The sequence below is a fragment of the Canis aureus genome, chromosome 23, assembly GCF_053574225.1.
Source record: "Canis aureus isolate CA01 chromosome 23, VMU_Caureus_v.1.0, whole genome shotgun sequence".
Taxonomy (NCBI): Eukaryota; Metazoa; Chordata; class Mammalia; order Carnivora; family Canidae; genus Canis; species Canis aureus.
This window is the reverse complement of record NC_135633.1, coordinates 10,727,351-10,751,739: the sequence shown is the minus strand read 5'-3', so window position 1 is coordinate 10,751,739 and position 24,389 is coordinate 10,727,351. Positions and strand designations below refer to the sequence as shown.

The window sequence follows — 24,389 nt, the reverse complement described above, 5'->3', positions numbered from 1 at the left end:
CTCCCGCTTCGCAGCTTCCGCGCGCCCCATGGGGTCCCCGGGCCTGGGCGCGCCCTCGCCGGCGCTCTGCCTGCTGCTGGCCTGCGTCTGGCTGCCCCGGGGTGAGCCGGCGGCCGGTCCCTGCGGGTGCCGTCTCTAGGTGCCAGGGCAGTGGGCTGGAGGGGGCCGCGGGGTAGGGGGAACGGTGACGGGAGGTTCTAGACAGGGAGGAAAAGGAGGTTTGCGGGGAGGGCAGGGGAGAGGGGAGAGGGGCGCCAAGGAAAAAGAGGCCAGAGACAGCCGGGAGAAGGGGTCCCAAGCTAGGCAGGATGGAAGGCACCCAGGGTGGCGAGCTGGAGGGAACAGGGGCACAGAGTAGGGGGAGAGCGGGAGACCCTTGTTGGAGAGGTCACCAGAGAGGGAAACGGATTGAAATCTGTAGGGAGAGAGAATGAGGGGGTGAAGATGCATCCTAGAAGATCCAGGACAGGAGGTGGGAGACCCAAGAAAGGGAGGCCTGGCTTGACTGGAAAGCAATCCCCCTTCCCAGGCTTAGCACCCACACCCCAGGGCAACGCAGAGCTGCAGCCTGACCCAGCCCAGGATCCCAGGTGAGTAGGTGCAAGCTTGTGGCTGCCCCACCCATGACTCCCATCTTTATTTCTGGTGTGGGTGATCCCAGCATTTTAGCACAGAGGGTGGGCTGCCCTTGGGGGTGGTGGGGAGGCATGGCTCATTCTTATTCCCTCACTCACCTTAGGCTTGTTTCTCATCCAGCCACAGACAGCAGGAGGTGTCCCTTGCCATAAAGGATGCTACAACAGTGATGGGAAGCCAGGTAAGAGGAGGCCTGGGGAAGGGGGGCTTCACTGGGCAGGGGCTTATTTCTGTCTGGGACCGGGGCTGACAGGGAGCTCTATAGGTTGCAGGAAGGTTGTCTCTGCAGTTATTTGGAAGGGGGACAGTGTCCCTAGTATATGTCTGAAGTATGCAAATTCATGATACACTTCTATTCCCACTTACCTAATCTCTTGGGACCCTGCCTGTAGTTGGTTCAGTTTGTTTTTGTTTTATTTCATTTGGGGAGGAGGGCACTAAGATGCAATCTGGACATAGCTGAACTCTCCCCCGCCCTGGGGTGAAAGCACAAAGGTGAGGATTTAGGCGAGTGGAGTTCCCTCTTACTGGCCTGATCTGGGAAGGTATGAAACCGGTAAGATGCCCCACTCCATACCTTGAGCAGTGCTCCAGCTAGTGTGCCTTGAGAGGGAAAGACAAGAACTGGGCCACTCGGTGGGGTTTGTGAGGACGAGCTCACATTGTGTGGATGGGAAGGAGAACCGCAAACTATTAATCTCTTGAGTCTGTACGTTGCCCTCCCACCCTCCTGGCATTCTCCCTTCTTTCAGGAGAGGTAATAGTTTATTTTCTCACTTTGCCAAATTTCTTTGGTCTCTGGGTCAAGTGACTCATGTACTCTTTCCAATCCTGTCCTGTACTTGTCTATTCTACAAACATAGACGTGTTATAAATCTGGCCTGCCCACAGCTAGATCCATAGAGCATCTAGAACCTCAACTCATGCACCCTGGCCCTAGGGATCAGCCCTTGTGCCAGTGGGTTGGGGACTATCACCTGTAATAGAAAACAATGTGCTCCCAAATACCTGCCCTTTGGAAATAGGTATGAAGACCCCAAGGCAGGAAGAGGACATGCTTATTCTGTAAGGGGTGGATTATCCAGGCTATTTATTTTTTGTTTGCCCACTTAGCCAGGCCACAAGTTTTAGAATCACACTCAGATGTAGTTTGAATTGAAAGATAATATTGTTATTCTTTTTTTTAATTAATTAATTTGAGAGATAAGGTGAGGGAGGGGCAGAGGGAGAGGGAGAGAGAGAAGCAGACAGCCCAAAGTGGGGCTCGATCTCACAACCCTGAGATCATGATCTGAGCCAAAATCAAGAGTCAGATGCTTAACTGACTGAGCCACCTAGGCACCCTCTTATTCTTTTTCTATGTGATGAAATCAAGGTAGGTGGGTGACCTGCTGGGGCCCCCAGGAAGCAAGTGAAACGAGGACTCCTGGTGGAGCCAGCTTGCTGCCCCACAACATAAATGCCCCCCAGGACTCCAGGAATCCCTGAGTTTTAGTGGAGAAAATAATCCTTACCCAAGCACCTCATTCCCCTAGCAGGCTTCCTTCCTCGCTGGATTTTAGAGTAGGCCTCTCTCCCTTTACCTTCGGGAAGCATCTGGACCAGGCAACCCCAGTGGGTTTCTCACATTGCTCCTCAGAGCAAATAAGGGGTTGGAGTGGCCTTCCTTTAAAGCCACTGGAGTGGGTGTGGGGAAATGAGGTCATTAGCTAGAAAGTGAACCTGGGGATCCTTCGAGGGCTTCTGCCTTGAATAACCTCAGCGGTGAGGGTCGGGGGCCCAGACCAGCAGCCAATTGACCTTCATTTCAGAGCTGCCACATTCCTATAAAGCACAGCCGTTGTCCAGAGAATCCATAGTATAGGCCAGGGTGGGAGGGTAAAAGCAATGTTATTTACCTCAATTTAACTGAAAGTTAGCATTCCCTTTAATTATGACTATAGGCTACAGACCACAATACAGCAGTAGCAGTGTCTGTGACTGTCACCAGTAGAAATCACAGACACAGTGATAGCACCTTACACTTGTCATTTCCAGATCTCATTTATACTCACTGCTACAAAACTCTGGCAGTGATAAGACTTGCTGCTAGATCTTGCTATTTAATGTAGTCGAAATATTACGAAGCCACACATTTTTATAAAATAAAACATTTTCATGACTATATTGCAATATAATCCATGTCTTTGTCATCCTGTGTTTTATGTGTTTACCAACATTATTCTTAGAATGGGTCAATAGGCTTCACTAGATTGTCAGAGAGGTTCTTGGCATCAAAATGTCTAAGAACTTCAGATCTATACTGAAGACAAATCATTTGAGCAGGATTTAAAGATTTCTCCAGAAAACGGCCTTGGCTCTGCAACCCTATCTTGCCCTCATTAACACTGATCTCAGAAGCCACATCTGAGGTGGGGGTGAGGAGTGGAGAGACACAAAGACACAAAAAGGTTTCATTAAGAGCTCTTTGGGGCCTACGGGATGTGAGGTGATCGTTTTTCCCATGGTCTCTGAGGCCCCGTGAGATCGATTACCACCAGGGTGGGAAGCCCGACTCCTGGGCTCAGGCTGGGTGTGCAGGGTAAGGAGAGCCGGGGAGGACTCAGGAACCAGGGGCCAAAGGGGCACAAGAACACTGAAACCTGGCCCAGGAGGGGCCGATGACTTCCCATGGGTCAGTAGGACAGTGCAAAGGGGGGCAGTGACTGCCCAGGGTTGAGTGGAGAGACTGGCAAAGACCCCTGGAGGTTGGGCTCCAGGGACCAAGGGTTCTGGGTATTCTCCATGTTCCAAGTCCTTTGCCTGAGGCTGGGGATTCAGCCCGAGGCTGTGGAGATGACAGAGAGGAAGGAGGACACGTGAGACTGAGAAGCACAGTGTGTCGGTGCCTTGTTGGCCCTGTGAACATGCACACGGGCTCCCTGAGGGCAGAGACTTTGTCCCCTTCACACGGGGAAGCTGTACACAGGAGGGGGCTGAGGCTCTGAGAGGGGAGGAGCTTACTGGGACCCCAGTCCCAGTGGTATGAGCCACCTCAGACTAGGGTCCCGAGAGCTCAGGCATCCAAGTCAGCTAGCTCCGTGCTGACTGACCACCCCTGATGTTCAGAACAGTTCCAGTTTCAGATGGTTTCTATCCAGAGAGTCCACATGGTGGGATTTCTGGTCTGGAAGATAGGATTTCTCGCCTCGCTTTGCCTGTGTCCTCCTCAGATTTATGGTATCAGGGAGAGTCCTGGCGTGGAGCCGAGTTCTGAGGACTGTGGGTGGTGACCCGTGAGGAAGGTTGGGGTAGGCGATGGCATGAGATGTTCCCCAGCCTTGGGGCAAGGGGCTGCCTTTGTTTCTTAGGTCTGGTTTCCGAGGTATTTGTTCTCCCGACAAGGGGGTTTTGTGTTGGGTTTTGTGAGGGCATGAAAGTGTACTAGAGAGGGAAGGAGGCAGGGAGGCTGGGGGATATGGGAGCACGGAGGGGAGGGAATGTGTTCAGGCCACCGAGATGCCACTCTGGAGGGTTAAAAACCAGCCTTCACTCCTCTAGGGCAGGTCTGAAATGCTCCTGGACCTCTCAGAGGTGGGCCTGGGGAGGGAGAGTGGCTGGAGGACGGAGGCGTGGGGGGCCTCCCTCCTCTGGGCGATGGACAGGGAGGGCCACGACCTTTAGGAAGTCCTTCCCTGACCATGTTCTCTTCCTTCTGTCTTTAAAAGGAGGCTGAAGTCCTGGACTCCTTGGCCATGTCTTCCTGGGAAAGGCGGCTCCATCGGGCCAAATGTGCACCATCTTGTAAGTGGCCCCCCTCCCTGTGGCCCATGGCAGGCCAGGCTTCCCTCAGGGCCTCCTGTGATCTCTCTGCCCTGCAAAGGGTCTCTTCCCACCTTCCCCAGTCCCAGCCTCCAACTCTGCTTTCCTGTCTCCTGCCTGGCTGAGGAGGGCTTCCTCTCCAGTGTCCTGTTCTTATGACCATGGCCCCATGGCTTTTCCCTCTCACACTTTCTGATGCCAGTGTGATTGGGCTTCCTTGCTTAGTGGTTGTTTCCCCCTCTTCTTCACCCTGTGTCCGCGGCCTCTCCCCTTACCCTGTGCTGTGTCCGTGGCCCCTTCTCTTGTGCCATGGCTCCTTCCCTCACCATACTCTGCTTCACTTTGTCTTCTCATGCTCTGTGGCCTGTCTCCCGTATTCCAAACATGAGGCATCTCCCCCTTCCCTGGGTCATGCTTAAGCCTCTTCCCCTGAGCTTAGGGAACAGTGAGGAAGAGAGGTACCTGAAGATCTCTGAGCAATCTCCCCACTCACCCTACGTGCTCCATATTCAGTCTGCCTGCCTTGTGTGGCAGCCACGAACTTTCAGTGCAAGGAGCTGAAGGCCCAGGTGGGGTTGGCCTGGGGGGCACTCGAGGCATACTGAGGACAGGTACTCTGAGCCCCCACGCTGCCTGCCTGTCAGGGAGGGAGCCAGGCAGCTGGGTCTGAGGCACCCTACCAATGCCCCCACTAGGGCTAGCTCCTGAGAAATGTTGGGGCTACCTGTGGGTGGGGATCTGAGTTCCATGTAGCTCTGGAAGGGCTGAGTCTGGTGCCCTGGCATGAGGGAGGTGCTGTATCAATGGGTCCTGCCCATCTTGGTTCAGTGGGGAGGTACCTTCTGTGTCTCCCCTGCAGACTTGTTCTCCTGCTTCAACGGGGGCGAATGTGTGTACCCAGCCTTCTGTGACTGCAGACGCTTCAATGCCACCGGGCCACGCTGCCAGATGGGTGAGTCTGAGCTCTATTCCACCCCGGGGGTGGGCTGTGGGTACAGGGAAAGCTTGTGAGCCTAAGGCCTGGGAGACCCAGGCTGGGGAGGGGGCACAGGTCAGGGGCCCTGCTAGGAGCTGGCTTGGTGCCCACTGCAGCTGCATGGACAGGCTCTCTTTCCTCTGGCACAGTGTATAACGCCGGCCCTGAGCGGGACAGCATCTGCCGGGCTTGGGGACAGCACCATGTGGAGACGTTTGACGGTCTCTACTACTACCTCTCTGGGAAGGGCAGCTACACCCTGGTGGGACAGCATGAGCCTGAGGGCCAGACTTTCTCAGTCCAGGTGAGGCCTTTCCTGCCCTGCCTCTCTAGGAAGGTTCCACTAGGCTCTGGAGGTCGTCCTGGCCAGGGCTTTGCTGGTCACAGTTAGACAGTCTACACCTGGGAGGAGCTGGGGGCTCCATGGTTCCCTCTCACCCACTCACTCCTGGTTGCCCCTGGCCAGTTACCGATTTAGTCACTCATCATTAAGTATTAGGTACATACTTGTTCTCTCCCTGGCACAAGGCTTGGCGGTGGCCTTGTGGACAGTAACACAGATGTAGTCTCTGTCCTTGTGGAGCTTACAGACTAATGGGGGAAACAGACATCAAATCGAATGAATCAAGTGCAACTGAACGCACTTCAGAGGAGAAATACCAAATGTTAGAAAAGCATGCGATGGAAACCTAACCTTGCTTATTGGTAAGAAGGATGATCAGGGAAGACTTCCGTGAGGAAGTGACATTTAAGTTGAGATCTGAAGAATGAATTGGAGTTAGCCAAGTGGAGGGTCACAGGTCTGAGGGCTGGACATGAGAACATTCCAGGTAAAGGGAATTTGGGTGCTGAGGACCTGAGATAACAAAGAGCACTGTGCCTCTGAGGAAATGATAGAGGTCCTGGACGACTCCGTTCAGGGTTACCTCTTCTAAGAAGCCCTCCTGGATGCGCAGACCTCCTAAGCTGGCTCAGGGGCTCCTCTCTGTGTAACCAAAGTTCTGCATTGGTGCATTGTCAGTGCATTTCTCTTACAAAGGTCTGTTTCCAGGTTGGTCTTCTCTACCATATAGAAGCTTTCCAGGCAGGGACCGTGTCTTTTCATTCGGTGTTCCCAGGACCCAGATTAGCGCTCAGAAAACGTTTGCCCTGTATACGAACACATGTGTGAGACTGTCAGGTGGATCTGATTTCCATGCTTACCCCATGTGTGGTGCGGGGTGTCTGCTTCAGGCACTGGTCGGTACACCTCCGTCCGGAGAAAAGTCAGCCTGGGAGCCGGCTCTGCTGAGGAGCACCTTGGTTAGGGCAGAGTTAGGGCCAGAGGCTTGGGAGTTTGGGGAGATCCTCGTGGTCATGGTCACTCCTCTGCCAGCAGGCATGCCCCTCTGTCTCCGGCACAGCCCTGCCGCGGGGCCGCCCTAGGGGCCATGCCTGGATGGCATGCCCTCTCTGCCTCGGCGCATCACACATCAGAGTTTTTTTATGACTGTCATTTTGTGACAGATACAATTACTTAGACTAACGGGGTGCAACGCATTCATGGAGTCTGAAATAAACTTAATGAGTTAGAACTAGCAACCCTGCCAAAAGAACGAAAGAAGGGGGGAGGAAGGGAGGGAAGGTGCGAGGGAGGGAGGAAGAAAGAAAAGAGATAAAACCCCAAAGAGAATAGAATATATAATGTGGATGCATCACACATTAATAGGGGTAAATACTATTTTGTAAAATTTTTGTTTTGTTTATATATGTATATATTTATATTTCTTACTGTAGGTCATGATCCAAAGCTTGACAAGTTTAGAGTGTGGGGTGGCTTTCACAAGCCCCACTTTCAGCTGGAGTGACCCCAGCCTGCTTAGACACATTGAATGGTAATCTAGTGGAAGGGTTTCTACACCAGGAAGAGAAACATTTCAGGCTTTTCCCTAAGCCTCAGTTCTCCTCCCTCTCTTGGGTCTTAGGGCTTTGAGGTATGGGTTCCATCTGAGGAGGGGGCAGAGGAGATGTGCATGTGACAGGCGGCACAGGAGTGACACAGGTCACACGTGCTTGTGTGTGCAAGGAAGGCCTAGACCGCACCTGTCCGGGTCATGGTTAGTGTGTGCACTGTGAATATATGAGGGGTGTGTGTGTGTGTGTGTGTGTGTGTGTCTATGTGTGTGTGTGTGTTCTGTGTGTCAGACGGTGTGAGTGAAGATCTTGGCTTTTAATCTGATGGGATAACCTGGGTTGCAAAAAAAAAAAAAAAAAACAAAAATAGGGAGACAGCACCATGTACTGGAAAGAGCCCTGAAATTTAGCCTGGAGTCCTGGGTTGGAATCCTGGCTGTGTGCGTGTGTTGACCTTCATCACTTCACCTCTCTGAGTATCACCTGCCTCCTCCGGGAAATGCAGATAATCGGAGCTCTGTCCTCCTGCGGGGTTGTGGGGACTGGGAGACATCACAGAGGAAGGGTGCTTGGCACACAGAAGGTAGGTGATGAGCATTAAGCGGAAGCTCCATGGGGTGTCACTGGCCTCTAAACCCCCTCAATCAGGTGCACAACGACCCGCAGTGCGGCTCCTCCCCCTACACCTGCTCCAGGTCCGTCAGCCTCTTCTTTGCGGGTGAGCAGGAGATCCGTCTGGCCAAGGAGGTCACCCTCGGAGGCGTGAGGTAACTATGACACCAGCTCTGAGCTCTCCTGCCCCCTGACACTGGTGGTGAGGGATGGTGAGCATCTTCCTTCTATAGCCTAAAGAAAACTGTTTTCTGGGGGCAAACCGAAGAGTTTCCACCATCAGGGCAGGAACATACTGGCTGGCCAGCGGGGTTTCCCAGCAGCTGGGTGTGTGGAACGATGAGTCCCTCGAGATTTTCTGAGACTCTGAGGGCCCTGTGCGTTTCCAGGCAGTGGGTATTCATGCCAACAGCAGAATTTTTGAGATAGAGTATAGCACGGAAAGCATGCTTAAGTTTTTTTCTTTCACAATTTCGAGGGAACCTTCTTGAGTGGATCATACACAGTTCAAGCCTCCTCAGAGGAGACCTTGAACTCATTGTCACCTTTTCTGATTGCAAAGGGGCATTTCAATGTCACTTACCTTGTTGGGACATCTGGCAGCAGAGGAATGAGTACTCTGCCCCCACACCACATGGCCCAGACTGCGGTTCTTCTGAAGTCTTTCTTGTGTCTTGTCTTCACTGTCCTTTCCCTCCCTTGCTGTCTGCTGTCCCTTCATGCTGCTGCTGGGTTGGGGGAAGGAGTCTTCCTGCAAGGACCCTTCTCTTGGTCTCATTTCCTGCTTCCAATCTGGAAACTGGGTAACCACACTTTCTGGGGCTCAGGGTAACATTGAAAGCCCAGGGGCTTTTCCTGTGAAGAAAAGACTGGTATATGGATCTTCGGGTTCCAGTTTTGGCTGGTTAGACCCTGTTTTTGTTTTTCTTTCCTGACTTTGAAGTGGATTAAAAGTTGCCAGATTCCATACTGGCTAGGAAAGCCTATCCCAGTAAAACTGGGAATGTGGTTGGGATTGCTATGGGCCTGCATCCTTTCTTCCTCTCCTGGTTTTCTTTATCCCTCAGCTTTTTTTCTCTTCCTACCCCTTTCTTGCTTGCCACCAAAAAAACCAAATCACGTAAATGTCTGTTTATACCATTTCTCCCATCCAGGAGAAATGAGCTGACAGCTTCAGATACTCTAAGATTTATCCTGCTGGGGAAATTGCAATTTTATTTTTCTTTTAATTTTTTTAAAAAGATTTATTTATGAGAGACACACAGGCAGAAACACAGGCAGAGGGAGAAGCAGGCTTCTTGCAGGGAGCCTGATACAGGACTTGATCCCAGGACCCTGGGATTATGACCTGAGCCAAAGGCAGACGCTCTACTCAGCGGAGCCACCCAGGTGCCCCAGAAATTGCAATTTTAAAAGCAAGTTTTAAACTCTGAAGACAAAAGAATCCCTCTCTAATGGTGGACTTCAGATACCTAGAAAGTCAGGGGGAGGGAAAGCGGGGGCCTTAGATCCCATGCTACCGGTGGCATGTGGATGACGCAGGTGCTGGGTACATGATGGGTCCTGCAGGTAGGGGACGCGGCAGGTCCTTTGGTGAAGGGATTGGATGAGTGTAGGTGGTGTAAACGGCCTGAAGCTCTGGGCTGCACCCTGCAGGGTCCAACTGCCCCATGTGATGGGGAACGTGCGTCTGCAGCGGCTTGCTGGCTACGTCCTTGTGCGGCATCAGTCAGCCTTCACACTGGCCTGGGATGGTGCTTCTGCTGTCTACATCAAGATGAGCCCGGAGTTCCTGGGCTGGACTCATGGGCTGTGTGGGAACAACAACGCCGACCCCCAGGATGATTTGGTGACCAGCTATGGTGAGGTGCAGGGCAAGTGGCCTCTGTGGGGTGTGGGTGGAGGTGGGGGATGGGTCAGGCTGGGTGGGTGGGAGAGACCTTGGGTGGAACCCTGGGATCATGGTACTAAAGACCCTTTGGGATGCCTGGGGCCCCTTCCTACAAAGTGTGTGGCCTCAGGCATGTTCTTAACCCCTCAACCTCAGTTTTCTTGTCTGTAAAATGGTCCTAATGAGAACTCCTACTACGGTTGTGTGAGGATCTAAAGGGCACTTTGCTGGGTGGGATTGATCCTGCAAGATGAGTATGTGTCAGGGGTAGGGAGCAGAAAGCCAGAGAGAGCCAGGAAGAGAAAAGACTCCATGGGACCTGAAGATACCTAAGGAGGAGTGGTAAAGTAAGAGTGAAGGTAGCAGGGCCAAATCATGGCGACTGTGGCTGGAAGGAGGGAAGTGACACCTTTGAGCACCCACAACATACTGAACACTTAACATACAGTCTTTGCAGTAATCTCATGGTGGGGTGGGGGGAGTTATTTGCCCTATTTCACATATGAGAGAACTGAGGCTCAGAGAAATGCAGGAGCTTGCCCATGCTCACATTCTAGTTGTCTCTGGATTGCATGGTGTTGCCTCCCCCAGTTTGGAGCAGTAGGGAGCTACTACAGGTTCTCGAGCATTCTTGCCTATTATCACCAGCTTTTTCAGGAGAGTGGCTCCGTTGGGAAATGCAGACTGAATGCGAGCTGGGAGGCTGGATTCTTCGACTCCTTGCCCACCTTTGGCATCTCTCAGGCTCCACCTGCCCTCCCTTACTTAGAGCCTTCCACGGCCCCCTCCCCGCCATCCACCTGTGGTCATCCACCTGTGGTCATGCTAGTTCTCCCCTCCAGGGAAGCTGACGGACGATGTGGCTGAGTTTGTGCACAGCTGGCAGGAGCAGGCCCCCAACCAGCCTCCGAGGCCTACAACTTCCTCCCTGCCTCGCCCACCATGTCTGCAGCAGAGCGCCGGAACCATGCAGGTCTGGGCCTCAGGCAGAGTGCCTCCCCCCACCCCTCCTAGAGTCTGTCCACCTCCTAGAAAAAGTCTGTGCACCACCCCTTTTCTCCCCATCTTTCTCCTCTCTCTTGAGCTCAAATTGGGGTTCGGCGTGGGGGCTGGTGAAGTCAGAGGGCTGTGAGTGGCTTTGCAGCCCCCAGCTCTGTCTTGTGGCCCTTTGCCCAGGGCGTGTACGACCGGTGCGAGGCACTGCTGAGGCCCCCCTTTGATGCCTGCCACGCCTACGTCAGCCCCCTGCCCTTCACAGCCAGCTGCACCAGTGATCTCTGCCAGTGAGTAGCCAGCCAGGCGTGGAGCTGCCGCTGGGCTGTGGGGAGACCTGTCCCGGTGCTGTGGGGGTGGCGGGGAGGGGGCTCAGCACGTGGGCCACGGGGGCTGCTAATCCCAGGCCCTGACAGATATGCTTCCCAAAGCTCGGAAATTCTTATCTTCATAGGTGGACAGGGCTTCCCTATTCTCTGAAGCCCAGATATAGGGACTGACACCCTCAGGGTCACACTAGTCAATGGCAATGGTGGGACTAGAACCCAGGTGTCCTGCCTCCATCTGTATACAGATACCTTCCCAGTTTCTCTTTCCTAGCTGTGTGACAAGGAGGGGTGCCCTGCACCCTGGAAGTGTCTAGAGGGTACGGGAGGGCAGGTGGCGGAGCGGGCTCTGGCGTGACGCTTGGTTTCCCTGCACAGGTCAGTGGGCGACGAAGCCACCTGGTGCCGGGCGCTGGCGGAGTACGCCCGAGCGTGCGCCCAGGCGGGGCGGCCCCTGCAGGACTGGAGGACCCAGCTCCGGCAGTGCGGTGGGTGCATCTGCTGGTGGGCAGGGACGGGTTCAGACAAGCTCTGGCTTGGGCTGTGGGTGGCACCCTCGGGCTCAGCTCAATGTCCTGTCCTGCTTAGGCCCATAGTTGTCGGCGCTGTAAGGCCTGAGGCCCCATCCTTGTGTGACCGAGGAACCAACGGGCTCAGAGTAGAGGGACTGGCCTGCGGCCACAGAGCAGGCTAAGCGTGGTTCTCCGAGCCTCCCAGGCTCTCGCCTACTTTCTGGTCACCCAGGGTTCCCGCTGGGACTAGGGGAACAGGAAGATCACAGCCCTCACTCCCCCAACCCCAAGGCCTGGAAAAGGGGTTGGGTCTGTCCTGGCAGAGCTGGGGCCCGACTCCCCCCTTCCCCGTGCCCCCCCTCCCAGCTGTGCACTGCAAGGAGGCGGCCTTTACCTACAATGAGTGCATCGCCTGCTGCCCTGCCTCCTGCCAGTCCCGGGCATCCTGTGTGGACAGCGAGATCGCCTGTGTGGACGGCTGCTACTGCCCCGACGGTATGCCAGGGGCAGAGCGGGTGCCTGGCCGTGTCCTCCTGGGCTGGCGCGGAGGAGCGTGATCAGGGGCCCCAAGGGTGCCTATCTGCGCAATGAGGGGAGAAGGAACACACAACTCGGGAGGGAATAAATGAATGACTGGCTTCAGGGAGGTGGGGGTGGGGGTGGCACTGCGGCTCTTGAGAAGTTCATCAGGGTGGTTCATGTTATTGGGACTGAGCTTTTTAAGGTGTGTAGACAAGGACGAGTCATTCATTCATTCATTCTTCATTCATTTCTTCATTGATCATGTATGAATTTGCTTAAACACTCATCCACGTTTTTTAGGGGGATATAAATTTGCAGCATATCTGTAGTGTGAAGGCCATGGCTAGGCAGGGATTGAGATAAAAATATATAGAGATACAGTCATGGACTCTAGGGGTCACAATCTGGTTGCAGTGATGTTTATTTATGGCTCCCGTCTAAGGCATAAAGCAGTGAGGACCCACTCAGGGGTTCAGACAAGAAGAGACATAGGAATTCAGTGAGGGGAGAGATTGTCAGGGAAGGCTTCCTGGAAGAGGTGCACCTAAGCTGGTTCTAGATGCAGTGACAGGCTTCTGAGAGGTGGAGAAGACAAGTTGGTCAGTATGCAGGTTGCTTGGGGTGGGCAGTTCTCAGAGCAAAGGTCTGGAGGTGAGATTATTTGTCCAGAGATCTGGCCTGAGCCAAGGATTTATGCAGGAGAAGGCTTGAAAGTGGGCTCAGTGGTAAAAGCTTGGATGAGGGATCTTATGGCCCCAGGGAGCCATAAACGGTCTGTGAATAGGAGTGGAGGTGAGTTAAGTGAGCCTTTGCTGTCACCCTAGGGCTGATCTTTGAGGACGGGGACTGCGTGGCACCAGCTGAGTGTCCCTGTGAGTTCCATGGGACCCTGTACCCGACTGGCTCTGTGGTGAAAGAAGACTGCAACGCCTGGTCTGTGTCCACAGCTGGGGGGTGGGGCAGTGGTGATTTCCAGGGTTTTCCAACAGGGCTGCCCATCTGGGGTCTGGGAGCCCTGGTGACATGGGGGCACTCACTCAGCATCTTTAAATCTCAGGAGATCTCATTAGATCTAACCCTTGGAGGTGGAGGTCTCTACCACCCACTTTAGAGATGGGAAGACTGCGGGCTGGGGGCAGCAGCTCTGTGGACCCTGCAGTCCTCCAGCATCTCCCCTAGGCCTGGAGAAGTGAGCCCTGCCTCCTCGGTCTCTGTTTCAGCACATGCACTGCAGGCAAGTGGGTGTGCAGCACATCTGTCTGCCCAGGTATGTCTGACTCTACTCCCTTCCTCCAGTCTCACAGCTTTGGGGGCAGGTAAGTTCTGGGGGCCAGGCCTGCAGTTCCCAGCTTGACCCACTTTGATTCCTCAGAGCCACTTTGCCTGGTTAAGGGATTGTTCCAGCCTCTGTCAGGGAGGCCTTTTGTGGGGGCAGATCTAAGGACCTTCCTGAGCTTGGGGGCCTTGCACGGAGACTGGCCTCCTGGCAGGGGGAGATGCCGAGGGCAGGGCTGTATCTCCCTTCAGACAGGCTGGTGAGGGCAGGGCTGCTTCTCCCCAGCGACCAGTGTCGAAAGGGGGGGCCAGGGCTCCAAACACCGCCTGAACTCCTGAGGACAGGGTGCTGTCCCTTCCTCATGCTCGGGGCCCGCAGGGCAGAGGCAGTCCCCGTGGGGCAGCTCCCATATGTCAGCCACCTTTCTCTGCCCCTCAGCCGAGTGTTCAGTGACTGGTGACATCCATTTCACGACCTTTGACGGCCGGCGGTACACCTTCCCTGCCACGTGTCAGTACATCCTGGCCAAGAGCCGCTCCTCGGGCACCTTCACAGTGACGCTGCAGAATGCCCCTTGTGGCCTGGTAAGGGCTGGGCACCCTCAGGCCCACTCCAGCCAGCCGCTTCTGCTCTCTGCCTCCTCGGGAGGCTGAGGGACTTCGGGCAGGGTCCCAGGGCTTCCACGGCCCACTCATCCTGATGTCTATTCTTTCTGGGCCGAGCCAGGGGATAGGAGACTAGGTTCTGTCTCTAGAAGATCTGCTAGCTGAGAGGCACTTCCCCTTTTCTGGGCCTGAGTGTTTTTTTTTTTTTTTTAATCTCTAAAATGGGTCTAATTCAATTTAATCTTATCTGCTTCCTTGGATTGTACCTTCAACATCCCTATGTTTATTTGCTCACTCATTTATTCATTCAGCAAATACTGAACATCTGTTTGTGCCGGAAGCTATGTTGGGTCTCGGAGACTGGGATGGATTAGATCTGGCTCTGCCCTCCTGGGCCTTGCAGTTTGGTAGGTGAGGCAGAGAAGTACCCCCATAATCCACTATGTTATAGGAGTTGTGACAACGTGGACATTACAGGGTAGGTCCCTGTGGAGGAGCTTTTCCTTGTTGTTATTCAAGAGGTCAGGTGGGAGGAGGGGTGATCTGGAAAGACTTCCTAGAGGAGGGGACCCCTGAGCTGTGTCAGCTGCTTAGGAACGTAACTGAGAAAATCGCCGACTCACATATCTGAGGTAGTTGTGAGTTTGTCTGTCTCTCCGTGACTGCATTTTCCCTGAGTTGACCATACAGAGCTGACCCCATAAGCCTTGGTCTGGGCTACACTCAGCTCCTTCCTGCTCAGTAGAGCAGGGGTTCACACCCCTAGTCTGGGCAGCCACCCCCAACCCCCCTTCCCTGCCTGCCTTGTCCTCCCCCGCTGATGTCAGGTGTGAGCAGACATCACTTAGAGGTCCCCTCCCTGGCCCTGGGGACCCAGGCTGGGCTGTGGACAAGGAAGACGGCTGTGCTTTCTTCCTTTTGAGGCCTGAGTGATCCCCTCCTCTTTCTCTACCAGAGAATGGCCTGGATTTGCCCTTGGCTGCTCTCTGAATCAGAACACTTGTCCTCAAAAGCCTGGGGGCTCCCATGACATCCTGAGGGAGGCAAAAGAAAAGGCAAGCAGACAGACACCACCCAGTGTAACTCCTTCCCATTTACAAAGTTCTAGAGTCTTAGAATACCTGGGGCCATGAGACCCTGGAGGTCCCTTACCAACCCTTTCTCTACCACATTCTAGATGGTGGCCAGCCAGCCTTGGCCTGAGGTAACCTGCTTCACTGCTCAACAGTGCCTCTTGATAGTACTTTCCTTTTACCATGAGCCAGGTCTCCTCCTTGTGACTTCATCCATGCTGATGAACAGTAAGCTAGTCTTCTGCTGGCTCTGTGCAGGGCACAGTGAGGATTACACAAATGAGTCAGACCCTGATCCTAGCCACCAGGAGCTCGCAGCCTGATGAGGGAGTCACTCATGTCCTCAGGACAGGTGCTTCATGGTGAGATACAAGAGCAGTGCTATCAGAGGGGAGTTCTGTGGAGGAAGAAATATTCCTACAGGTCAGAAGAAAGGATCAGGGAAAGCCTCATGGCAGAGGTGGCATTTGGGCTGAATGACCTAAAGTGGGCCTAAAAAGATAAATAGAAATAGGATATATATGTTTGAGGATGGGGAGAAAAGGCAATCCAGGAGGATTAGATCATATGAAAGAAAGCAATGAGGTTGGAATGTTCTAGAAAACATTAAGGCCGATGCAGAAGGACTTGGCAACTGGCTGGTAAAGTGGGCAGGGTGTGTGGGAGAGAAGAAGGAAGAGTCAAAGATGAAGCCATGACTTCAGTCCTGGGTGAACACAAGGGGGTAGGGTGAAGATGTTAATAAAAAGGATGATGATGATAAAGTATTTGCACAGTACTTTTTACTTTGACTAATCACTTTTGCATGGGACCTCTAGTTTAAGGCTCAAAATACCCCATGTAGTAATCATTATTATTCTCTCCACTTAAAATATGATAAGACAGGCCTATAGAGGCTTGGGGTGTTCCTGATAACCCCCAGCCAGCGGGAGGGGGAGCTGAGCCAGACCCAAGGCTGGAAGTCCGGAAAGCTTGTCACAGCCTCTTTATACACCTACCCCAATATCTGGGCAGTGTTTACAGCCTTTGAAATATTTTTCAAGTAGACCTTTCTCATAGTAGTTTTAGATTTTATAGAAAAAATGCAAAGATAGTACATAGAGTTCCCATAAATCCCAAACCTAATTTGTACTATCATTAACATTATACATTAGTATGGTACATTTGTTACACATAATGAACCAATGTTGGTACATTAACTAAAATCTGCACTTTACTCATATTTCCTTATTTTTTTTTTTAGCCTAATATCTTTTTTCTCCATTCCAACATACCACATTGCATTTAGTCATCATGTCTCCTAGGCTCTTCTGGCTGTTGCAGTTTCTTTCTTCTTTTCTTTAGTGTGTATGTGGTTTTTTGTTGGTTTTGGTTTTTTGAGAGAGGGAGAAGAGAGAATCGTAAGCAGGCTCCATGCCCAGTGTGGAGCCTCACTCGGGGCTTGATCTCACCACCCAGAGATCATGACCTGAGCTGAAATCAAGAGTCAGATACTTAACCAGCTGAGCCACCCAGGAACCCCCTTGTTATAGTTTCTAAGACTTTATGATGATCTTGAAAGTTCTGAGGAGTGCTGGTCAGATATTTTGTAGAATGCCCCTCTACTGGAATTTGTGTGATGTTTTTCTCATGGTTAGAGTGGTTTTATGAATTTTGGGAGGAAGATAAGAGGTAAATTGCTATTTTCATCACATCTTATCAAGGGTACATATACCAACATGGTTTATTACTGTTGAGGTTGACCTTGGTCATCGGGCTGAGGTAGTGTTTGTCACATTCTCCATGTAGAGTTAGCCTTCTTTTCTTCCCTTGCCATACTGTTCTCTTTGGAAGGAAGTCTCTACGCTCTGCCCATACTTGGCGAATGGAAAGTTATGCTCCCTCTGCTTGAAGGCAGAGATTCTACATACATTATTTGGAATTTTTCTGCACAGGAGACTTGTCTTCTTTCCCCCTCACATATTTTCTTTCAGTCATTTATGTATGTCAGCATGGATCCAGGGATATTTATTTTATATTTTGGGTAAGAATCCAATACTTTTTTATTTTGTTACTCAAGACTTTTTCTAACTTGACCATTGGGCAGTCTTACAGTTGGCTCTGGAGTCTCTTTGACATAGCCCCATCAGTGTGTGTGTGTGTGTCTGAGTGTGTGTGTGTCAATGTGTATACCGCCTTACTTTATGGTCCTACAAGATGCACCAGGCTCTTGCTGTATATTTCCTGTTGCATTCCTAGAGTCAGCCATTTCAGAAAAAATACTATCAGATGCTCTGGGCTCTTTTTATTGGAGAACGGTATTAGACAGCAAGATCTGGGGTACTAGGTGTGCACCATTGCTACTGGGGTATCACTTCTTTTAGACCCTCTTAGCCTACAGATAAAGGAAATAATATGTATAACTTATGAATATCCTCGTATAACCAATGTATATATACGTATCTATAGATAATCTATCAATAGCTCTGTATATCTTTATGCGCTAAAGTTCATATTGATGTGCCAACTCTAATCTATTACCATGTGGGTCATTGTAGTCTCCCCCCTTGCTTATCTATAAATGCCCACGCTGACTGTGAGAAATCTGGCTTCCACATCCATCATCCATTTATCTAATTGTTCAATTCCAGTATACATGTATAGAAGTATCGGAATTATTAACCCATATCCATGGGAAAGAACTTTATCAACTAGAGTGCAGTACTTATACACAGTTCCGTTTGCCTTTAGTCTTACAAACTCCACTTATTTCCAAAGTTACTTAAGTCAACACCTTTCCCTGCACCCCTCTTTCAGTGAGGTTGTTTGATATATTTGTAATACAGTTAGATTCTTTTGTCATAGTCTACATTCCATTCTGGGATCCTTTGAACTCCTACCTGATTTAAAAAAAAATGTACACATTAGGGTTCACTCTTTATGCTGTAATGTTCTCTGGGCTTTGACAAATACAACCTCCAAAGTATTCCAGGCACGTTTTCTTACCTGTATCAAACGAGGCAAGACCAACTATTGTGGTATTTCTCTATTCCTGAAGGAGAGAACTGAGGTGTGGATAAGTTCAATGAGGTCTTTAAGGTCTCAGCTTTCAGTGACATCAAGGCCTGAGCCTAAGACTTTGACTAAAGCATTGCAGTCTGTCTTCCTGCACCAATGACAGGTACAGAGGGGGACAGGGGATGAGTGGGTCTGGCAAACAAGGTAATGTTTCAGATACAATGGTTTTGAGCTGTTTCAGGGATTTTTATGTCTCCTTGGGAATGAGCTTAGAAGAAAGGTCATAGCTTGTTGCACAAAGCCTTTCTGAAAAATTTCAAGCTCTAATCCTTGCCTCATTCTGCTGTTTGATTATATCACTTTCAGATTATACTTTCTCTGGCTGTCTTTGGACTGAGGATAAAGTCCAAAAATTTTACAAAGCTCTGCCTAAGCTGGCCCCTGCCTATCTTTTTTTTTTTTTTTCTTTAAGATTTGGTTTATTCATTCATGAGAGACACACAGAGAGAGGCAGAGACACAGGCAGAGGGAGAAGCAGGCTCCTTGCAGGGAGCCTAATGTGGGACTTGATCCCAGAACCCTGGGATCACAGCCTGAGCCAAAGGCAGGCGCTCCACCACTGAGCCACCCAGGTGCCCCTGCCCTGCCTACCTCTTGAACGTTATCTTAAACCACTTTGCTCAGTGGCCTCTGGCCCTCTGATCTTCTTTTATGTGCTTGGATGCATTAAATGCCTTCCTGTGTCAGGGAATTTTGTACAACCTGTTCTTTATACCTGGATGTCCCCCTCCTTGCCTTCTCTCTTCTCCCAGCTACCTTCTATGGACCCTTCAGATCTCAGCTCAACGGTCACATTTTCCTGGGTGTTAGCCTTCTGATCTGCATAATAGGGTTATTAGTAAGACTTACTAAATATGATTGCTATGAGAATTAAGTGAGTAAATAAGTGTAAAAAGATTAGAACAGCACCTGAACGTAGTAACTTCATATTAAAAGTAACTGTTATCATAATAAATCTAACATTATTAAAAGTTTTGTTATGATTTTTACATTACCATTATCTTTCCTGAGAATGGCCTTTCCTACCTCTGCAGACTGTCTTGTTCCTTCACTACATGGTTTCCTAGTCACCCCACCCTACACCTTTTTGCAGCACTGATCCCAATAATAATTTAAAAGCTGATTTTGTGATTGTTTAAATGTCTGTGTCCCACACATATATGTACTCCCCATGAGTATATCACTCCATCACTGTATGGTTGTGTTGATGTCTTCTCATGGGAGGAAGTATGAATGGGCCTGATGCATACTACCCATTTTAGAGATGAGAACCTGAGGCCCAGATAGTATTTGTTCATTTCTTGCCTGCCTATGAGTGGAGCTCAGTACTCTGCAGGAAAGTGCTATATAAATACCTATACAGGGATGAAATTGAAGTCTTATATTGTACTTGAGTGGGGAGGCCAGTGTTTTTGAGGCTAGACTCTGGGCCATCCAGGGGGTCTAGCTCTGCTCTGTGTCATGAATAGCCTAAGAGTTGGCTCTCTCTTTATTTGCATTATCCCAGCTCTGCCACTAACCTTCTCCAATCTGAGCTTCTGCCTTCCCATTCCCAGACGAGGGCATTTGGTTAGAGGACTCCTAATGTCCTTTGCGGGCTCTGTCTCAGCCTGCTCCTGGCCTCAAGCTGCACTAGAATCCCTGCTCCTGGGGACTCTGTGGGGACCAGTAGGACAGACAGACTAACTGTGCCCCATCTGACTTTCTCTTTCTCCAGAACCAAGATGGAGTCTGTGTCCAGTCAGTGTCAGTGATCCTGCATCAGGACCCTCGGAGGCAGGTGACCCTGACCCAAGCGGGGGATGTCCTTCTGTTTGACCAGTACAAGGTCACCCCACCCTACACAGATGGTACGGCTTTGATGGACGAGAGCTAGCTGGGAGTTGGCTGCCCAGGCCTCTTCTTCTAAGCACTGCCCCTGGCCAAAGGCACTGCCACATGGGCAAGAGCTCACGTTCTCTAATACTGGGTGGATCAGGCCAGAGGGGTACCTTGGTCCCAGGAATGTGGACTCGGGACTCGTCAGATGGTCTTTGTCCCATCCCAACATGACAATAGGCTTTACAGCAGTATGATGGCTTCTCCTAACATAAGGATATGAATGGGGCTGTTTTCCATCCCTATTTTATTATTTTTAAAGATTTTGTTTGAGAGAAGAGAGAGTATGGGGGGGGGGAGAGGGGGAGAGGCAGACTCCCCGCTGAGCAGGGGGCCCTACACAGGGCTAGATCCCAGGACCCCGAGATCATTACCTGAGCTGAAGGTGAACCGCTTAACTGAGCCACCCAGGCCCTGCTATTTGTTTCTTATTTACTTACTATCCTGTCTGAATCCGCAAGGGATCTGTGGTAGCTTGTAGGAAGCACATCTAACAAAAATGACAAAACTGTTAAGAAATAAAATAGCACCAGAGAAAATTATAAAGCCCCCCCCCCAAAAAAAAAGAAAAGAAAAAAAGAATAAGGGTTCAAGAACGAGAAGAGTGGGGATGCAGGGGGACGGGGGGGGGGGTGTAAAGAGACCAAATAAATGCAAGCCACAAAAGGTGAAAAATTCACTACAATTAAAAAATTGGAAATAGCTACAATTGAATCTAAAACATCGTGAAAAAAAAATAAATAAAATAAAACATCGTGAGCTTCCTGGTGGCCATTGTGGAAAACAAAACAACAACAAAAAAAAGGGTAGTTAACAGAATTCTCCTTTGCTACAGAAGGAAGTCATTATCAGTTTCTTATGGAGGAAAAGCTTTTAATTGGCATTTCATACTTAAAAAAAAAAAGAGAGAGAGAAAAATTCTCAGCCGGGGTTGCCCTGGCAACAGGATTTCCTCAAGGCGCCCCAAGCCAACCGCTCCCTTGGGAGGGCTTCGGCGGGTGTGGACCAGGCTGGCGGGGCACGGGGTCAGGGGTCAGGGGTCGGCGAGGCCCTGCGGGCAGCGTGGGGGGGGGCGCACGTGGGCACAACTTCCCACCTCCCTACCGCGGTTCTGTTGCCCAGACGCCTTTGAGATCCGGAGGCTGTCGTCCACGTCCCTGCGGGTGAGGACCAACGTGGGCGTGCGGGTGCTCTACGACCGCCAAGGGCTGCGGCTCTACCTGCAGGTGGACCAGCGATGGGCGGACGACACCGTGGGCCTCTGCGGCACCTTCAACGGCAACACGCAGGACGACTTCCTGTACGTGCCCCTGCCCCGGAAGCAGAAGGCGGGGGGTGGGCCCCTGAAGGCCCAGCGAGGCGCTCCCCCTTGAGCGGCCTCCGTGACGGGGCCACGCATGCGCCGTTGATCACTTATGCCTCGGCCTTTACACTGAAGCGTGTTTCTCCGAGGCGGTGCCTCAGGGTCTCCCCGGTGCGGAGGACTCGCCCGAGGAGCCCGTGGAGATGCCGACTCCTCGCCTCTACGTCTCCGGGGTCTCCTGGGTTGGGGCCCGAGGATCCTGGTTTTAATGAGTGAGCGCTGCGATCCTAGTGCGAGAGATCTACGGCTCGTGCCGTGAGAAGGGCGGTGCTACAGTGAGGTCCTGAAGTTGGTAGGCCTCGGGCTGGATTGGATTTGGTTCACGCGTTTCCTTGTTTTAATTGACTGGGAACACACCTTTTTTTTTTTTTTTTTTTTTAAGATTTTATTTATTTATTCATGAGAGACACAGGCAGAGGGAGAAGCAGGCTCCACGCAGGGAGCCCAACGCGGGCCTCGATCCCGGGTCTCCAAGGTCACGCCCTGGGCCACGGCGGCGCTAAACCGCTGGGCCCCCCGGGCTGCCCTGGGAACACCTTTAGATGAGCTGAGCGTAGGCCTCCAGTGAGCCATTGATGCCCAAACTCCTGCTTTCTATACTACCCCCCCCAAAAAAAAAGTTGGGGTGGTAGGTGGTTTCACTCATTGATTCAGTCTCAGATCGGTTGAATTAAACCCATTTCAGGAAACAGTGGTTGCAGGTGTACTCTCACAGCTAGGCTTATGGTTCAAGTAATCAGGTATTAAATAAAAGACATTTCTATGGAAATGAAAGAACACCGATGATTATGAATTGGATTAAATGTTAAGCCCGTGCCTGAGTTCTAAGGGCAGCCAGTTGGGAAGATTTCTGGATGTCAGACTTTAAGCATCTTCACAGAGAGTGAGGGCAGCTTGAGGGAATCTGACAGATGTTCCCGGTTTGTAGTTCAGATGTTTCCGGGGATCTTGTGAGTAGCCCAGAGAGCAACAGGCACACACAGATCGTCTATGAATTTGTTATTACGGTGATTTCTTTACCTCAGGTTATTGATATTTAGGGCGCCTGGGTGGCTCAGTCAGTTAAGCGTCCGCCTTCAGCTCCGGGCGTGATCTCAGGGTTCTGGGATCCAGCTCCGTATCGGGCTCCCTGCTCAGTGGGCCGGTCTAAGCCATAGATCTTTCCTGCCTGGTGCATGAGGGTTGCACCATGTGAGCCTCCCCACCTTCAGGGGAAGGCTGTTTCCCAAGGCCTGACCGAGAATCGAGAGAAAGCCTGTCTGGGTGTGGATACGGTTTAGGGACTTGGGAGGGGACGAGAGTCAGACTTTCCAGAAAGGGGAATCAAGGGTTGACCTTGAAGGTTAGAGGTTCTGGCTGCTTTTTCAAGTTACATGCATTAGGTGATGCAGAAGTAAAAAGGAGAGGCTTTCTTCAGCCAGAGAGGACATTCTTCAGATTCTTTCGGAAAAACAAGAATAAGAAGAAACGAAGAGCTTTTAAATGCATGCACATTAAAAAAAAAAAAGTAGCATTCTACTCTGTCTTGCTTGGCGGGGTGGACATGAGGGCAACTGGCCAGCCTGGTGGAGACAGCCCCTTGCTTAGTGGGTGGGCGACTTGCAGCTCTCCCCAATGGGAGCTCTGGGCAGAGAAGTTGCTGTGCTCGCACTGCTCAGGAGCGCAAGGGGAGCGTGCTGAGCGCGGCAGCACCTGTCCCAGCCCTGCGCCTTAGGGTCTCTGCGGCCTGCCGTCTTGGAGACTGGTGATGTCCAGGAGGCATGCTTTCCCCCTTTCCTTCCTTTATTACCACTCGCATGACTATTTCCTGGCTAGAGGGGAAGGTTAGGCAAAGGAACTTGCAGGAGCTGCTCATGGAGAAGGAAAGAGGAAGGTTTAATCCGGGGAAGTTTGGTTCACGGCGTCCCTGTTTCTGTCCGACATGAAGAGCTGGGAGTAGGTGGTGAACATAGGGTAGGGGGTGGCCCCCAGCCACGTTTGAGCCCCTTTGGAGCCTGTTAGATAGCCTGTTAAATGTGACGTGTGTGCGCATGTGTATACATCCATAATCGTCTGTGTTTGTATGTGACGGTGTAGACTCCCTTGGCTGTCTGCATGTCTGGCATATATTTGTGCTCTGCATATGTCTGTGTGTGTGGTGAGGGTGTGTGTGAGTGGTGTTTGTAGGTCTGTGTGGCATGCGTGTCTCTGAGTGTGTGGGCTCATGCTTGGTCTGTGTGTGTATATGTGAGTAGACACTTATTTGGGCGTATGCTCTACGTCCACCTGAGTACACATGGCACGTGTGTGAGTGTGGCTATGCCGTGACTGCAGGTCCCCGGTGGGTGTGCCCGAGAGCACCCCACAGCTCTTTGGCAACTCCTGGAAAACACTGTCTGCCTGCTCCCCACTGGTCTCCGGCTCCCCGCTGGACCCCTGTGATGTGCACTTGCAAGCAGGTGAGTAGGGAGTGGGGGGAACTGGAGAGGAGTGAGATGGGAACTCTGGGCCTGAGGAGGCTGGGCAGGGGGGGCAGAAGTGATAAGGGCAGGTGGGGGAGCTGCAGAGAGGGGACTTTTGTTCCCTCCCAGTAAGGGCTGGGCACACGGGAGCTTCAGGCCCTACCGCTGCTGCATAGACGCGGATGGGTGCTGGCTCTCCCATCTCAGGGTGAAAGCCTAAGCCCTCACGGTGGCCCCACTAGGCCCTGCACTCTGCCTGTCCCCCGGGCCCCCCACTCTGCTGCAGCCACCCGCCTCTTGCTGTTCCTCCTCCACAGCCAGGTCTGCTCTCTGCTCCAGGCCTTTAGACTTGCCCTTCCCTCCACCTGGAATGCTCTTCCCTCACTAAACGCCGGCCATACTCCCTCACCTCTTCAACTTGTAGTTCACACTTCCTGTCGCCACAGACATGCCTTCCTGACCTTGTTTAAAATTGCAGTTGCCCTGCCCACGCCTCCTTCAATGCCCATCTGCCTTCCCACCTTTCTCTCCCTC

General features: G+C 51.8%; 1 protein-coding gene across 1 annotated transcript in view; it reads left to right on the top strand.

The window, feature by feature from the left end:
• The first annotated feature begins 28 nt into the window (after positions 1 to 28).
• Positions 29 to 24,389, top strand: part of OTOG (otogelin) — a 90,021-nt gene continuing 65,660 nt past the window's right edge. The window contains exons 1-18 of the mRNA XM_077866102.1: positions 29 to 101; positions 530 to 590; positions 757 to 817; positions 4,344 to 4,419; positions 5,297 to 5,389; positions 5,563 to 5,717; positions 7,955 to 8,073; positions 9,575 to 9,780; positions 10,652 to 10,782; positions 10,986 to 11,092; positions 11,507 to 11,616; positions 12,007 to 12,135; positions 12,987 to 13,095; positions 13,383 to 13,429; positions 13,877 to 14,022; positions 19,891 to 20,023; positions 21,174 to 21,351; positions 23,728 to 23,852. Of these exons, the coding sequence (XP_077722228.1) occupies positions 29 to 101; positions 530 to 590; positions 757 to 817; positions 4,344 to 4,419; positions 5,297 to 5,389; positions 5,563 to 5,717; positions 7,955 to 8,073; positions 9,575 to 9,780; positions 10,652 to 10,782; positions 10,986 to 11,092; positions 11,507 to 11,616; positions 12,007 to 12,135; positions 12,987 to 13,095; positions 13,383 to 13,429; positions 13,877 to 14,022; positions 19,891 to 20,023; positions 21,174 to 21,351; positions 23,728 to 23,852 (2,059 nt within the window). The remainder of the gene's footprint in view (positions 102 to 529; positions 591 to 756; positions 818 to 4,343; positions 4,420 to 5,296; positions 5,390 to 5,562; positions 5,718 to 7,954; positions 8,074 to 9,574; positions 9,781 to 10,651; positions 10,783 to 10,985; positions 11,093 to 11,506; positions 11,617 to 12,006; positions 12,136 to 12,986; positions 13,096 to 13,382; positions 13,430 to 13,876; positions 14,023 to 19,890; positions 20,024 to 21,173; positions 21,352 to 23,727; positions 23,853 to 24,389) is intronic.